Source organism: Eublepharis macularius, chromosome 16 (genome assembly GCF_028583425.1).
Source record: "Eublepharis macularius isolate TG4126 chromosome 16, MPM_Emac_v1.0, whole genome shotgun sequence".
Classification (NCBI taxonomy): Eukaryota; Metazoa; Chordata; class Lepidosauria; order Squamata; family Eublepharidae; genus Eublepharis; species Eublepharis macularius.
The window spans coordinates 36764768-36779386 of record NC_072805.1 but is presented as its reverse complement, the minus strand read 5'-3'; the positions used below and the strand labels follow the sequence as shown (position 1 = coordinate 36779386).

General features: G+C 43.7%; 1 protein-coding gene across 1 annotated transcript in view; it reads left to right on the top strand.

Annotated features, from left to right (window-relative positions):
• Positions 1 to 14619, top strand: part of ITFG1 (integrin alpha FG-GAP repeat containing 1) — a 136092-nt gene that overhangs the window by 23143 nt on the left and 98330 nt on the right. Inside the window, exon 7 of the mRNA XM_055000558.1 lies at positions 12240 to 12298. Coding sequence (XP_054856533.1) covers positions 12240 to 12298 — 59 coding nt within the window. The remainder of the gene's footprint in view (positions 1 to 12239; positions 12299 to 14619) is intronic.

The following is a 14619-nucleotide window of genomic DNA, read 5'->3' as shown; positions in this document are numbered from 1 at the left end:
TTGCACCTGCGTTCTACATATCTATATGTAATACATTTCAAATTTACACATGAAAAAATTCTGTTGGGATTTTTTTTCCTGCTGAAGTTAGGGGTTTTTTTTATGAGAATCGGATGCTGAATGTAAATGAGAAATTAATTGGGTTTTTTTAAACAATATTGTTTGGCTTATGAAGTGTTGAACATAAAAATAATGAGTTCTGAAAGCCTGCTGATGTGGACTGTGGTTTCTTCCACTGCTCATGGCAAAACTATACATTTTTTTGCCCAGAATAAATGTTTTTTCCAGTGCATGGTGCTATGCTTTCATTGTGAAAATCCCAAAGGGTAAATCCCAGTTGATCTGCATAATCAGAAACATAATTTTCTGTGGAGAGCTAATTTAATACCTGTATGCTTTAAATGAAGCTCCAGGGTTAAAATGTAGACATAGTCCATTTTATCAATAGTTTGCAATTAGTTATGCCCAACATGATCTGTTCCCAATGCGCTTATTGTAATAAATCAGCAGAGTTTTGGAATAAACATTTTTTAAAGGGCCACATTGTTAATTTTATGTGCCAATAGCATCAACACTTGGACTGAAATGGAAGAGCAGGGAGAGAAGTTCAGTGTGTCTACAGAGCTGCTGTAGCACAGTGGTTAAGTGGTTCGGCTGAAAATCAGCACTCTACTGGTTCGAACCCCACTTCTGCCACGAGCTCAGTAGATGGCCTTCAGTAAGCCACTCCTCTCAGTCCAACTCCCCTGCATTGTTGGGGATAATAATAACACTGACTTGTTTACCGCTCTGGGAGAGGCACTAATCTGTCTAGAAGAGCAGGATATAAGTGCAGTTGTTGTTGTTGTTGTTTAAATATAGTGTTGAAACTAATTCAAAGCTTTGTGTGGGAAATTTTCTTGGAATAATATTTGTAAGAATGGGAAGACAATAATAATAATAATAACATTTGATTTATATACCACCCTTCAGGACAACTTACGCAATATACATTGGATGTAATTTCCCAACACAATAGAGTTTCCCTTCACTGGGGCACCTCAGTTTCACTAGCCCCGTGCAGACATCCCATCTGCAGTTGCCTCACTGGATGGGGAAGGAGAGTGATGATAACAACAACAACATTTGATTTACATACTACCCTTCAGGACAACTTAACACCCACTCGGAGTGGTTTACAAAATGTGTTATTATTATCCTCAAGACAATCCCCCTGTGAGGTGGGTGGTACTGAGAGAGCTCTGAGAGAGCTGTGACTGACTCAAGGTCACCCAGCTGGTTTCAAGCAGAGGAGTGGGGAATCAAACCCGGTTCTCCAGATTGAACTTCTGCTGCTCTTAACCACTACACCAAACTAGCATGTACATCCTTTACATTGTTTAAATTTAGACAGATGTGGGTATGGCTGTGAAGGAGCTAACAACTGTTGACATGTTAATTTTAGCACTCTCAAAGAATGTACGTGATATGCCTTGAACGTGACTGTTCACCTGCCTGTTTCAACAAATGTAACTCTTCTACAAAATTATAATAATAATATTTTATTTATATACTGCCCTTCCGGACAACTTAATTGCCTTTCAGAGCAGTTTACAAAGTATGTCATTATTATCCCTGTGAGGGGGGCTGAGAGAGCTCAGAGAGCTGTGACTGACCCGAGGTCACCTAGATGGCTTCAAGTGGAGGAATGGGGAATCAAACCCACGTCTCCAGATTAGAGTCCCGTGTCTTAACCACTACACTAAACTGGCTCTCTAGAGCACTGTGGTTTCATTGTCATATTCCATAGCTTCATTTGCATTACTCACTAGTTCTAGTTTGGTTAAGCTGAGTGTGTGTAACTGGCCCCGTATTACCCAGCAAGATTCCATGGCTGCACGGAAGTTCAAACTTGTGTCTCCTAGATCCTAGTTTAACACTCTTAATTAGAGGTGGGCACGATCCAAAAAAAAATACCGATCAAGCCGTTCGTGGATCTGGGCCGCCGCTGAACCCAGGTCACCGATTCTAACCGATCAAGTCCCGTTTCCGATCGGGAATCGGGGAGGCCAAAGCGGGAGGCACCCCGCTGTTTCCAGTGATATAGGAATGGTGGTTGGTGGCAGCGGCCACCAGGCCCGGCGGGCACGGGGAGGTGGCAATGAGCCGCCTCCCCTCAGGGAGGGAGGGGACATTCTCTCTCTCTCTCTCTTTCTCTCTCTCTCTCTCTCTCTCTCTCTCTCTCTCTCACACACACACACACACACACACACACACACACACACACACACAGAGCAGAGGGGGGGAAAGTTTTTAACCCGGCAACGAGCCGCCTCCCCTCAGGAAGGGGACATTCACACTAGGGCCGGATCTAAGGTTGCCAGCGCCCAGGGCAACCATAGTCAGGCTCTTGCGTGCGCGCACCCCTGCGTTGCCCCCCCCCCACCCACGCAGCAAGCCGGCTGTCCTGGTGCACTGCAGAGCTGGCGGCAGCACGAGTGGCTCGGAGGCTGCCCGTGCCATTCACTTGCCCCGCAAGACAAGGGGTGGCCGGCTTGCCCGCGCGCTCCTTGTCCTGGGGAAAGGTGAACGGCACAGGCGGCCTCCCAGCCTCCTGCGCTGCCTTCTGCCTTTCCCCAGGACAAGGGGCGGCCCGCTTGCCCGCGCGCCTCTGTTCTGGGGAAAGATGAACAGCGCGGGCGGCCTCCCAGCCACCCGTGCTGCCTTTTGCTTTTCCCGCAAGCCGGCCGCCCCTTGTCCTGCAGGAAAGGCAAAAGGCAGCGCAGGTGGCTGGGAAGCCACCCGCGCCATTCAACTTTCCCCAGGCGCGCTCCTGGGGCTGGCAACTGTGCCCGGCACCCCCTCTTTCGCCGCGCTGGGGGCAGACTACCCCCCTGCCACCCCCATCGATCCGGCCCTGATTCACACACACACACACACACACACACTTAGAGCAGAGGGGGGGATATATCCCTGCCTCTCCAAATAGAGACACCCCGTCAACATGTTTCAGCCGGCTTTTAAAAAAAAGCAGGGACAGAATCCTCCATTCCTCCCCACCCGATTTTAAAAGCAAGCAGCCAGTCTTCCAAAAGCATATTTTAAACACACACACACAGAGAACCGTGAATGAGGTTTTCCCACAAAATACAATGTTTTAAAAGCAGGTTAAAAACAGAGAGTGACAGACAGAAAAACACCCATCCTCCTACAAAGCCCCGTTTTTTTTAAAAGCAAAAAACCTTTGTGCCCATGGTTTCAGAACACCCCCTTCTCCCTCCCTCCCCTGGGTTGCTGCTCCATGGTTGGAAGGAAGCCTGCTAATCAAGGAAAGCTGGGCTTCCATTCGGTTTTCTAGGGTGACAGAAGGAGGGCAAACACAGCTCAGGCATTCCCCTGGCTCCGTTGCTAGGGGAATAGATTATTGGCGCCTGAGTGTCTGGCTCTCCGATTAGATGACGATGCCCCCCCCGATCAAGCCCCCCCCCCCGAATGCTGGATCGGTCACCGTGGACGGAACCGATTAGCTGAGTCACGATGGCGCAAACGCCATTATCGGGGGGGTTTTCACATCGTGATTCCGATCATGCCCATCTCTGCTCTTAATCCCTGCAGCTGACCACACTGACTTCCATTCCAGCACAGCCATGAAATCACAGTGTAGTTAAGGCCTAACCATGAATTGTCTCTCAGCCCCATGTTCCCATCTGCAAACGGCTGTAACTTACAGGATTGTTGATAGTAAATAAAAAACCAAAGAGGCATGTCTTGGGCATGCTCAGTTGGATCTTCGACATCCCTCGCCCCCACAATAACCTCCCCATACCAAGTTGCTTTTGAAAGGGGATCGTATTGATTCCATAAAAAAGTGTGTGCCCCACCTTTTAATCCAGTGGACGAGAGATTGAACACAAGGCAAAAATAAAAAGCAAAGTAATTAAGATAAGATAATGCACATAACGAGCATGTGCACGAATGTTTGAGCAAGCAAAGCTGCTTTTACTAGCCATTTAGCAAAGTGAAGTGATCACCGGGGAGAGCGTTCTGTTCAGGGTTGCCAGGTCCAAGTTGGGAAATCCCTGGGGATTTGGGGGGTGAAGCCTGGAGAAGACAGGGTTTGGGGAGGGAAAGGACCTCAGCATGGTACAATTCCATAGTGCTCACCAGGTGAACTGATCTCTGTGGCCTGGAGATCAGTTGTAATTCCGGGAGATCTCCAGCCACTTCCTGGAGGCTTGCAACCCTAGTTCTGTAGCTGGGGTGCAACAACAGAGAAAATCGCACCTAACTTCTGAAGGCAGGAGTGTTGGAGAAGGTGCTCCTTCAGATAGGCTGGTCCCTGATGTAGGTGAAGAAACAGCACTTTGAACTGGGTCCACTGTGAAAAGTGGTTTGCCGTTCAGCATGCAGGGTGGAAAGGGAAATGAGTGCTATTCGAGCCCAGAGCAAGACTGAAGGGGGGAAGGTACATACATACCGTAAGAACCCAATAAAAAGTTTAAAAGATTAAGACGAACTTTTTTGTAAACACTTTAAGAATTATTCTCAGAGTAAAACGGATATATTAGAGGATGTATAATATATATTATATACAACGTACTATGGTGTGTGGTGTTAGTACATCATACAGTATACTATATTGGGCTGTTTTGTTATGTTATATTATAATGTATGCTATGCTATATTGTATGGTATAGCATACAAAAAATACTATATTGATAGTATATTTGATAGAGTATATGTATAAAAGAATTAGAATATGCTTAGAGTAAGAGATATTATGATATATGTGTTGTAGAAAAATACAAGTGAAATAGAGCTAACTAATAAGAGGGGGTAAGGGTTGGAAAGCTGTTGGAAGTCAATAGGGAGGGGGGAGGGAAAGGGTGGGGATTAGAATAAATGAGATATAAGGGGAATGTATGTATTAAATTGGAAATTTAAACTCACCAATAAAAATTTTTTTTAAAAAAAAAGAATTATTCTCGACACACAGCAGGCTTCCATGGTTTGTTTTTGATGTGAAGTATTTGCATCAGATGGAGACAGATTGCAAACTATTTTCCAAGTAAGTGTTTCTTGCAAACGATTACAACAATTACACTTGGGAACCTGGGAACAGAGAATCGAATTGCCAAATAATTATTTCCAACAATTCCCTCCCTTTCAGTTGTTTAAATGTTGTTGTAACTGAAAGCAGCATATTCAAAATACAGATTATTATATGTGAACGGTGTTTAGCATGGAATGAACATTCTACAATTTTAATATAGCTTATAGAATCCTATTTAACATTTCAAAGATCAGAAAACAATGTTTTCAAATCGCAGTATAATTAAATTTCAGGTTTCTCTAAAGAAGACATAATCAAAATGATTGCTATGATAATGCTTTTTTTTTTGCATTCTTTCTATATGCACTAATATTATCCTTGTCTTCTGAATGCAAGAATCTTGAATGCCCAGCATTCAGAGATTATTTCGGTGAAAAGTTTGCATTCGTATATCTAACGTAATTTTATAATGCTTGTTCCCCCTCGAACCTCTTTCCCTTATGAAAGCTTCAATCCCCCCCCCCACCACACACACACACTTTCTAAGATTTATATCCCTTTCTCTAGCCAATAAGATTCTTCTAGTGGCTTATAAAAATAATTTAAAACTCCCATAATGTAAGAATTTTATTTCGTGGTGTTTTACTACAATCATAAAAGGGCATAAATAACTAAAAACAACAGCAGGAGATAAAGCATGGCTCCTGTTGCATTTTTAAATCAATTATGCAGAAGTGCTTAGGTTTCTGGGCGGCATAAGAAGAGGGAACGGTCTGCTATCTGCAGGGGTCATTTCGTAGAAAAAGAGCTGGAGGAGCTCATTAGCATAACTCATTAGCATATGCCATGCTGCTTGCCATCACTGGAAGTGTGTGAATAGCATAACTGATTTGCATATGCCACACCCCCTGACATCACCTATCCTGGCTGTTTTGAACCCAATCCTGGCCATTCAGGGACGAAATTGGGCCCAAAATGGTCAGGATCAGGCCGCTGCTGAGTGGGAGAGTGATCCACCACCCATCAGAGGCCTGATCTGGGCCGTTTCAGCCCCAATCCAAAATGTCCGAGAGTCAGGTGGGCAGGGCCACCTGACATGTGACCTCTTTGGGGAGCTGCCGGAACTGCGTTCCTGAGCGTTCCCCCTCGAAATGAGCCCTGGCTATCTGTGGGGAGAAATGAGCCCAACGCAGTGGCCTACTGTTTGGGATCCTAGCCAGAAACACTTCTGACCAAACCATCTTCTGACTCTTACAAGCACTCTGTGGTGGTGCTTGGAAATGGGAGTAAACTATAACCAGATATCCCGATATTGTACTTTTTGTATTGGATGTATCTTTGTATAAGCAAGCCTCAAGCATTGGGTTGAATTTGTTAACAGTAGACTAAGGCAGGTGGAAATTGAATAAATGTGTGCATGAGATGATAGGGAAAAGGCTTGATAGAAGAGTTAGTCTCACTGCCATCCTTTGTTAGCACTTTGCATAGTAAGTTGAACTGGTCGTCATTCTTACGGCCAGCCCTGTAAGGTTGATAAGGAGCCTTTTTCACCATGGCTGATTCTGCACACATTGGATAATGCACTTTCAATGCACTTTGTTAATTGTTTGAGGTGGATTTTTTGTTCCGCACACAAAAAAATCAGTTCCAAATTATCTATAAAGAGGATTGGAAGTGCATTATCTAACGTGTGCGGAATCACTCCATGCAGAGGAGTGTGAGGACTGCTGGTGGCTTCTACTTAATACTGTGTATTCAGGCTGTGTGTTACTGTCAGGGCTTTTTTTCTGGGAAAAGAGGTGGCGGAACTCAGTGGGTTGTCCTTGGAGAAAATGGTCACATGGTCAGTGGCCCCGCCCCCTGATCTCCAGACAGAGGGGAGTTGAGATTGCCCTCCGTGCCGCTGAGCAGCGCGGAGGGCAATCTAAACTTCCCTCTGTCTGGAGATCAGGGGGCGGGGCCACCGACCATGTGACCATTTTCAAGCGGTTCCGGAACTCCGTTCCACTGCATTCCTGCTGAAAAAAAGCCCTGGTTACTGTCATTGTTCTATCAACAAACATAAAGAAGAAACTAATCCCAGTTGCCCCTACAAGACTTTTAGTTTATTTTATTTCAGGGTTTTATTGTATTTATTGTATTATTTATTTGTACAGATATTTTAAATTTTATTGTATTTTGTTATGATGGACTGTCTAACTTGTACTGAAATGTACTGTGCTACGGGGTTAGGATGTTATGGCCCCACAGCTACAACAATAAAATATTTTGTCTTTGTCTACTCTCATTGTTTCTCATCTCTGTCCTTTAGACCAGGGGTGTGTAGTTTGGTTTGGAATTCAGATTAAAATATTGAATTTTGGTTGATTTGGTGAAATCCAAGTATTCCAAATCAAAAAAGAGGTATTCCAATTTTTTACTGAATTAATTTGGTAATTTGTCCTCTGAAGACACCCCTCCCCCCCCCCCCGAGTGATTTCCCCGTAAGGAATAATGACTGAATGTTACTAATTTTTTCAGAAACAGCTGAACCAAATTGGAGAATCAATTCAGTATTCAGAGAATTCTGAATTTTTTCTCAGTTTTGGTTTTAAAAAAAGTTTACTGAATTTGTTGTTGTTGTTGTTGTTGTTGTTGTTGTTGTTGTTGTTGTTGTTGTTGTTGTTGTTGTTGTTGTTGTTGTTGCTGCACACCCCTACTTCGGACCTGAGACCAGTCTGAAATTCAAAACGGTTGTCTCCTGCAATCAAGACTGCTATGTACTTAGGCTTCTGTCCGTCATGTTTTGCTGTAAGCTTTCGGCGGTTTTTGTGAGGCACATTGCAATTGTCAGGCTGTCTGTTCTAAAAATCCATCCGTTTTCCAGGTAACAATACAAACCTGAGCAGTCTTTTCTTGAAAACAAAGTGCACTGCAGTCAATGAAACACATGTCTTTTTTACAGGCACCGCTACATTTTTGTTAACTTAGTAAACCTTTCCAACATTTAAATTATCATCTTTGCTTTTGTTCTTTGGAAGTTTGACTCACTTTTTTTTATATCTAAATCCTCATGTTTATTCCTCCCACACACTGAACAAACACATGTTTTGTTTTATTGTGCTAAGCTGGGTGACACATAGCCACTGTATTGTTGTCTGTTTTTTAAATTGGTTTGTTTTGGAGAGACTTATTATTATTCTGGTCCTATCACTTAGTTTTCTATACACTGTCTTTAAAACAAACGGTATAGGGCCAAGCTCTTCTGGTTTTCACCGTTATGCTGATTTTTGGTCAGTCCATTGGTCCGTCTGCCTGAGAGCTAGGGAAGGGGAGCTAGTGTAAAAGGGCTGATTCTTTCCCACATCTAGAAAAGCAAAGACAATTCAGGCACAATTTCAGAATACAGGTATCTTTGCTACAGGGAGAGCTGGTTGACACCTCACGCGAGGATGCAGCTCGGAAGATTAACCTGAAGACTACCATGCTTTTCCATTTGCACATGACCTTCTGTAAGCCGTGACAGTTTGGATCCGGACTGAATTTCCCACTGCTGGAAAGGGAAATATAATCTCTCCCAATTTCAACTTCAGACCCATGATTTGCCCCTTCTGCCATTCCTGAGTGAGTCCTATCCCCCAGGAGCAACATTTCGGGGAGATCTGTAGGCTGCAGCTGGAGGCAGAGGGACAGGAAAGTTCCATTCTGCCGCTGGAAAATTTAATCTGGATCCAACTCAACAACTGGTATAAAATCTACCTCTTATATCTCTCTGTGGACTCTTGTACAGTGGCTTGCAGAGATGCTTCGCTAATGAGTTCGGGACCTTAGACTTCATCACTACATTGCCTTACATATTATCTATTGCTTTAAATATGTACTCCTATGTACCACCAGTTCTCCATGTTGTCTGATGTCAATCCTAGAATTGATTATATTCTGCTTCAGTATTTTTTCTACCCTGTATTGGATTCTTGCTAATAATTTCAGAGGAGTTAGCCGTGTTTGTAGTAGCAAAATCAAAAAGAGTCCAGTAGCACCTTTAAGACTAACCAATTTTATTGTAGCATAAGCTTTCGAGAACCACGTTCTCTTCGTCAGATGCATGGAGGGCAGAAGGAAACTGGCCAAATATAGAGGGGGGGGGGAGGAGAGGGGGGATGTCTTTTAAACTTGTATCTGTTTACCTTATGGTATTGTTTCTGGAAATGTCCTTGATACTGTATTGAAATGTACTTGATATTGATTGTACTAATCTCATACTACGTAATCCGCCTTGAGAAAGGCAGACTATAAATGACATAAAATAAATAAATAAAATAAATTTGCAGAACAACACTAGCAGTTCTTTGGAACCAATCCTTCTCGTTCTAGTACTACCCTCTTAATAAGCTGGCAATTGACTGCGCTAATTTTACCAGCTGTTCGATCGTGTCATCAAATCACATAATACGGCTATTGACATGAACGCACACGAAGCCGCCTTATTCTGAATCAGGCCCATCAAGTATTTTCTGCTCAGACTGGCAGTGGCTCTCCAGGGTCTCGGGTGGAGATCTTTCACATCGTCTGCTGCCTGGTCTTTTTATCTGGAGATGTCAGGAATTGAACTCAGGACCTTCTGAATGCAAAGCAGAGTCCATTCAACTGAACCACACTCCCTCTCCAACATAAACTAAGCATGGTGGCTATTATGGAACTGTTCTCCAAGTGGTTCTTGGATTTTTATTTGATTTTATTTTTGGAAACAGCAGAATAAAACCTTCCATGGATGGGTCAACAAAAGGTGTCTTGCCCTGGAATAAAAGTAGAAGGAAATGGTAGGATCCGACGGCATGACAGCAAAATCCAATTGCTATATTCAGAGGCAGTGGAGCTCTCATACCAGATGGCACCGCAAACAAGGGACAGCTATCTCCATCCAGCTTTGCTTGTGATCTTCCCAAGGGTGTCTTGTTCCTTTAGCACTGGATTAGGAAGTTTGATTCAGCAGAAGCATGCCTTCGGGGGCTGCGTCAGCTTCAATCCGTTTTTCCTTATTGAGTCACTTCTCTATTCAAGCATTGCCATTATTCTCACAATTTTGGATTCAATCTTAGAGCGTAGCGTTGCCAGTGTGTTCTTCTGACCTTATGTAAAATGCGTTTTTAGAAACCCAGCTATTTTAACTCAGTGCCAGGATTTTATCCACTAGCTCAAACTCTTCCAGTTGAAAGTGTGTTGAGATTAAGGCAGCATTAAAATGTAGATGAGGGTAATTATCACTCGGAAGGGACTTCTCACTGAGGTCTACTGAGTAAAATTGCTGTAATGTGGTCATTATGCTAACATAGTAAGTAAAGCTTCTGGAAAGGTAATGTTAGACTGCACCTTGTTTCATTCATTTGGGGACGTTGGCTAACCAGTTTGTCACCTTCTCTGTTTTTCCAAAGGGTATTTTAGTAGAAGGAAACAAAATTGATAAGGTTGTCTCTTGAAGTTCGAATGGGTCATACAGTGTGCAAGAAATAGCCACTTAGTATGGGAGTCAAAAGCATACTGCAAAAGAAAATCCCCCAAAAACAATTCTTGCAAAAAGAAGCTACTGTAACTGGTCCCTGGAAACAGAGACAAACCCCAGAATGAGCTGTGCTTAGGGTTGCCAGCTCCTGATTGGGAAATTCCAGGAGATTTGGGGGGTAGAGCCTGGAGAGGGTGGAATTTGGGGAGGGGAGAGAGCTCAGTAGGCTACAATGCCACCTTCCAAGGCATCCATTATCTCCAGGGGAACTGATCTCTGTGGCTTGGAGATCAGTTGTAATTATAGGAGATCTCTACCTGAAGGCTGGCAATCCTAGCTGTGTTTCATATTGCAACCAGGAGGCCAGCTGAATTGGGTGGGAACATCCAATGATGTTGATGGGTAGTAGATTATGGATGGACAAAAGGAAATATTTCTTTACTTGACAATTGATTAAAATGTGGAATTTGCTGCCAGAGAATGTAGTGATGACCACAGACATAGACAATTTTAAAAGGGGATTAGACAGAGTCATGGAGGATACATAGCCACGGTCATAGAATCATAGAATGAGTTGGAAGGGGTCTTATAGATTGTCTAGTCCAATCTCCTGCCCAATGCAGGAAACAGCCTAAAGGATCCCCGACAAGTATTTGCCCAGCTGCTCCTTGTAGACTGCCAATGAGGAGGAACCTACCACATCCCTTGGCAGCCGATTCCACTGCTGAACTACTCTTAATATGAAGTTTTTCCTAATGTCCAGCCGGTACCTTCCCTCCTGTAATTTAAACCCATTGTTTCGAGTCCTATCCTCTGCTGCCAACAGGAACAGCTCCCTTCCCTCCTCTAAATAACAGCCTTTTAAGTACTTAAAGAGAGTAATCATGTCTCCTCTCAGGGTGCTCTTCTCCAGATTGAACATTCCCAGGTCCCTCAGTCTTTCCTTGTAGGGCTCGGTCTCCAGGCCCCTGATCATCCTAGTTGCTCTCCTCTGCACCTGTTCCAATTTGTCCACATCCTTTTTGAAATGAGGCCTCCAGAACTGCACACAATACTCCCGGTGGGGCCTGACCAACGTGGTATATAGTGGGATAATGACATCCTGTGCTTTGGATGTTATGCCTTTGTTAATACATCCTAAGACTGTGTTCACCTTGTTTTCTGCTGCATCACACTGACTGCTCATATTTAGCTTCCTATCCACCCATATCCCAAGATCTTGTTCACATACACTGTTACCCAGAAGTTACCCACTGTTATGTACACTGTTACCCAGAAGTGTTGCCCACATCCAGTATGCATGCTTTGCATTTTTGTTACCCAGGTGGAGAACCTGGCACTTATCCATGTTAAACTGCATCTTTTTAAATCGGCCCACTTTTCCAATGTGTTCAGATCTCATAGACTTGATTTTTTACTATTTGTAAACTAGACCTCCGGTGGCTTTAAGAAAGGGTTTAGAGATATGCATGGTCAATGACTCAGCCAGCAGGATAGCTAAACAGAATCTCCGCTTCTCAGAGGTAGCATAACTCTGAATTACAGGTGGTGGAAACAGAGACAGCCATCCCAGAAACCTTGGTTGGTTGCAGTTGGATACTGTGGTATAGTCTAGCTAACATATATATGTCCTTTGATTGAGGGATAATGTACCTAGGCTGAATTAATTATGAAGCGTCATTATGATATATTCTTTGTTTGACTTCTGTCCCTTATGTGTCTTTACAGATTTGTTTCTTACGACAGAATCCTCGAACAGAGTTCAGTTCGAAACATGGGTAAATCAGGTAAGGAGAGCAAACGGTGCAAAATGTTTTGGGACAGAAAAAGTACGCGTACCTTCGGGCCTGTTAAATGCAAAAGGTCATTTGGTCCCACTGACTTTTTAAGAGCAAAAAGCTGGAATTATGGAAAACATAGCTGCAGCTTTGCACCGTGAACTTTTTAATATTGCTCGGAGGTAATGTTTTACTCAGCATCCCTTCCTCTGCAGGATTTTAGCTTGGCTGCCAATTAAACCAATCAGTCTGCCCTAATGTGTACGTTAACAGGATTCCTGTAGCGGTGTCATCTGTTGTGTGAAGTTACTGTCATTTAATGTGTCGGCAGGATGGCTTATGAAGAAAGAGCATATCAGTGGAGTGCGCTCTTTTCCAAACTGCTGTCAGGCTTCTCTGCTGTCTAAACATGGCTGGAAAAGATTCATTGGAGAAATGGAAAGAGACAGTGATAGGATTCTTCAGGTTTTTCCTCCCGTACAGTTCCCCTTCTTATACGAGCTGCTTAATTCCCAAGGAGGTATCTCAGCGCAACTTGGCATGCTGCGAAGTGAGGAAGAAGGCTTGAAACTGTCATTTGCCTACAGCAAGTAGCCAAACCACAAAACTGATCTAATTTGTGTTGTGGCTGATCACGGAGGGAATAAAATGTCAAAAGGAATCCCACTGTCCAAGAAGCAGTTGGTCTAGTAGATGAAGCCCACTGAAAAAGATTGAAAAAGATCCAGAGGAGTTAGCCATGTTAGTCTGTAGTAGCAAAATGGTAAAGAGTCCGGTAGCACCTTTAACCTTTACTATAGCATAAGCCTTCAAGAACCACAGTTCTCATCATGCATCTTTGTCTTGTATCTGACGAAGAGAGCTGTGGTTCTCGAAAGCTGATGCTACAGTAAAGTTGGTTAGTCTTACAAGGTGCTACTGGACTCTTTACTGTTTCACTGTTGAAAAACAACCTGGAGATTTGAATAGCATTTTGAAGGAGCTGTGATCCATTTTTGGTACCCATTGGGAGCCATTTCTGGAGGTGGCATTTCACACATCCAGCAGGTCCATGTCCCGTAGTAAGGATAAAGGTGTCCGAGGAGGGACCTTTAAAATTGTATTTTAAGATGCAAATTGTTTTGGGGACCTCACAGTGGGAAAGCAAGATATTAATCAAATAAATAAATGAGTGGCTTTTATCAAGTAGGAATACTGTTATCTCTCTCTGAACTCAGCACTAATACTTGGAGTGGCTTTTGAAAAATGAAAATAAGCTTGCGTCGGGGTGAACTTGAGGCACTTCAGGAGTTCAACAGTATTTAGAAGAGACAATTGCGTTTTCTCAGTTCCAGTGATTTCCACAGGACCGGAAAGTACATGAAAACACACTCTGCATTAATGGGAGTCTGGAGTTTAAAACTCCAGAGTGTTGTCAAAGCCACTCAAACAATCGTTTTATAACCATGGGTTGTTCACACAATGAACCTTTTGTGTTCAAAACGGAAGCTGATTTTGAGACGCGGTGGGTGCAGCTCACAAGGAAAATCAAGGCCTTGCCGAAATGAATGGGCTTTTCCCAGGGCCGTAGCTTGTTCAAGAGCTTTTCCATCTGAATTCTACTGAGTTCTCTTGCAACACGTAATGTACTGATTGCTAATTCAACAGGAGGTTTGACTGGGCGTGGCGAGGGGTCAAAAGCTTTGCCCCGCAGCAAGTTGCAGCCATCTTAGCCCTACTTACCTGTTTCCAGGGCTTTTTTTCTGGGAAAAGAGGTGGTGGAGCTCAGTGATGGAACTCAGGACCGCACAATGATGTCACTTTGGGTCGGCTGGAACAAGGGGAGAGTTTATTATAGTTTAAATTGCCCTCAGCAAAAATGGTCACATGGCCAGTGGCCCCACCCCCTGATCTCCACACAGAGGGGAGTTTAGATTGCCTTCCGTGTGGAGGGAAAGCTAAGCTTCCCTTTGTCTGGAGATCAGGGGGCGGGGCCACTGGCCATGTGACCATTTTCAAGAGGTGCCGGAACTCCGTTCCTCCGCGTTCCTGCTGAAAAAAAGCCCTGCCTGTTTCAAGTAATGCCCCCTTCCTGCCTATCCAAAAAGAAACATCTTCCTTTAAGCCACATATCACTGATTATAGTTAGGAACAGTCTATTCAGTCTGTTACAAATGGGGCACTCTTTGGGCAAAAGAGTAAGCAAGGTAAATTACCTAGTCCCAAGTAGCCTCGTCGACGTTTCCTCCTTCTACTAGTGGCATGTGTCCCCCCCCCCCACCAAACCCTTTATCATTCTTCTAGCAAATCTACCTGGGAGACCCTTTTTCTGACTACAGCAGATCATACGG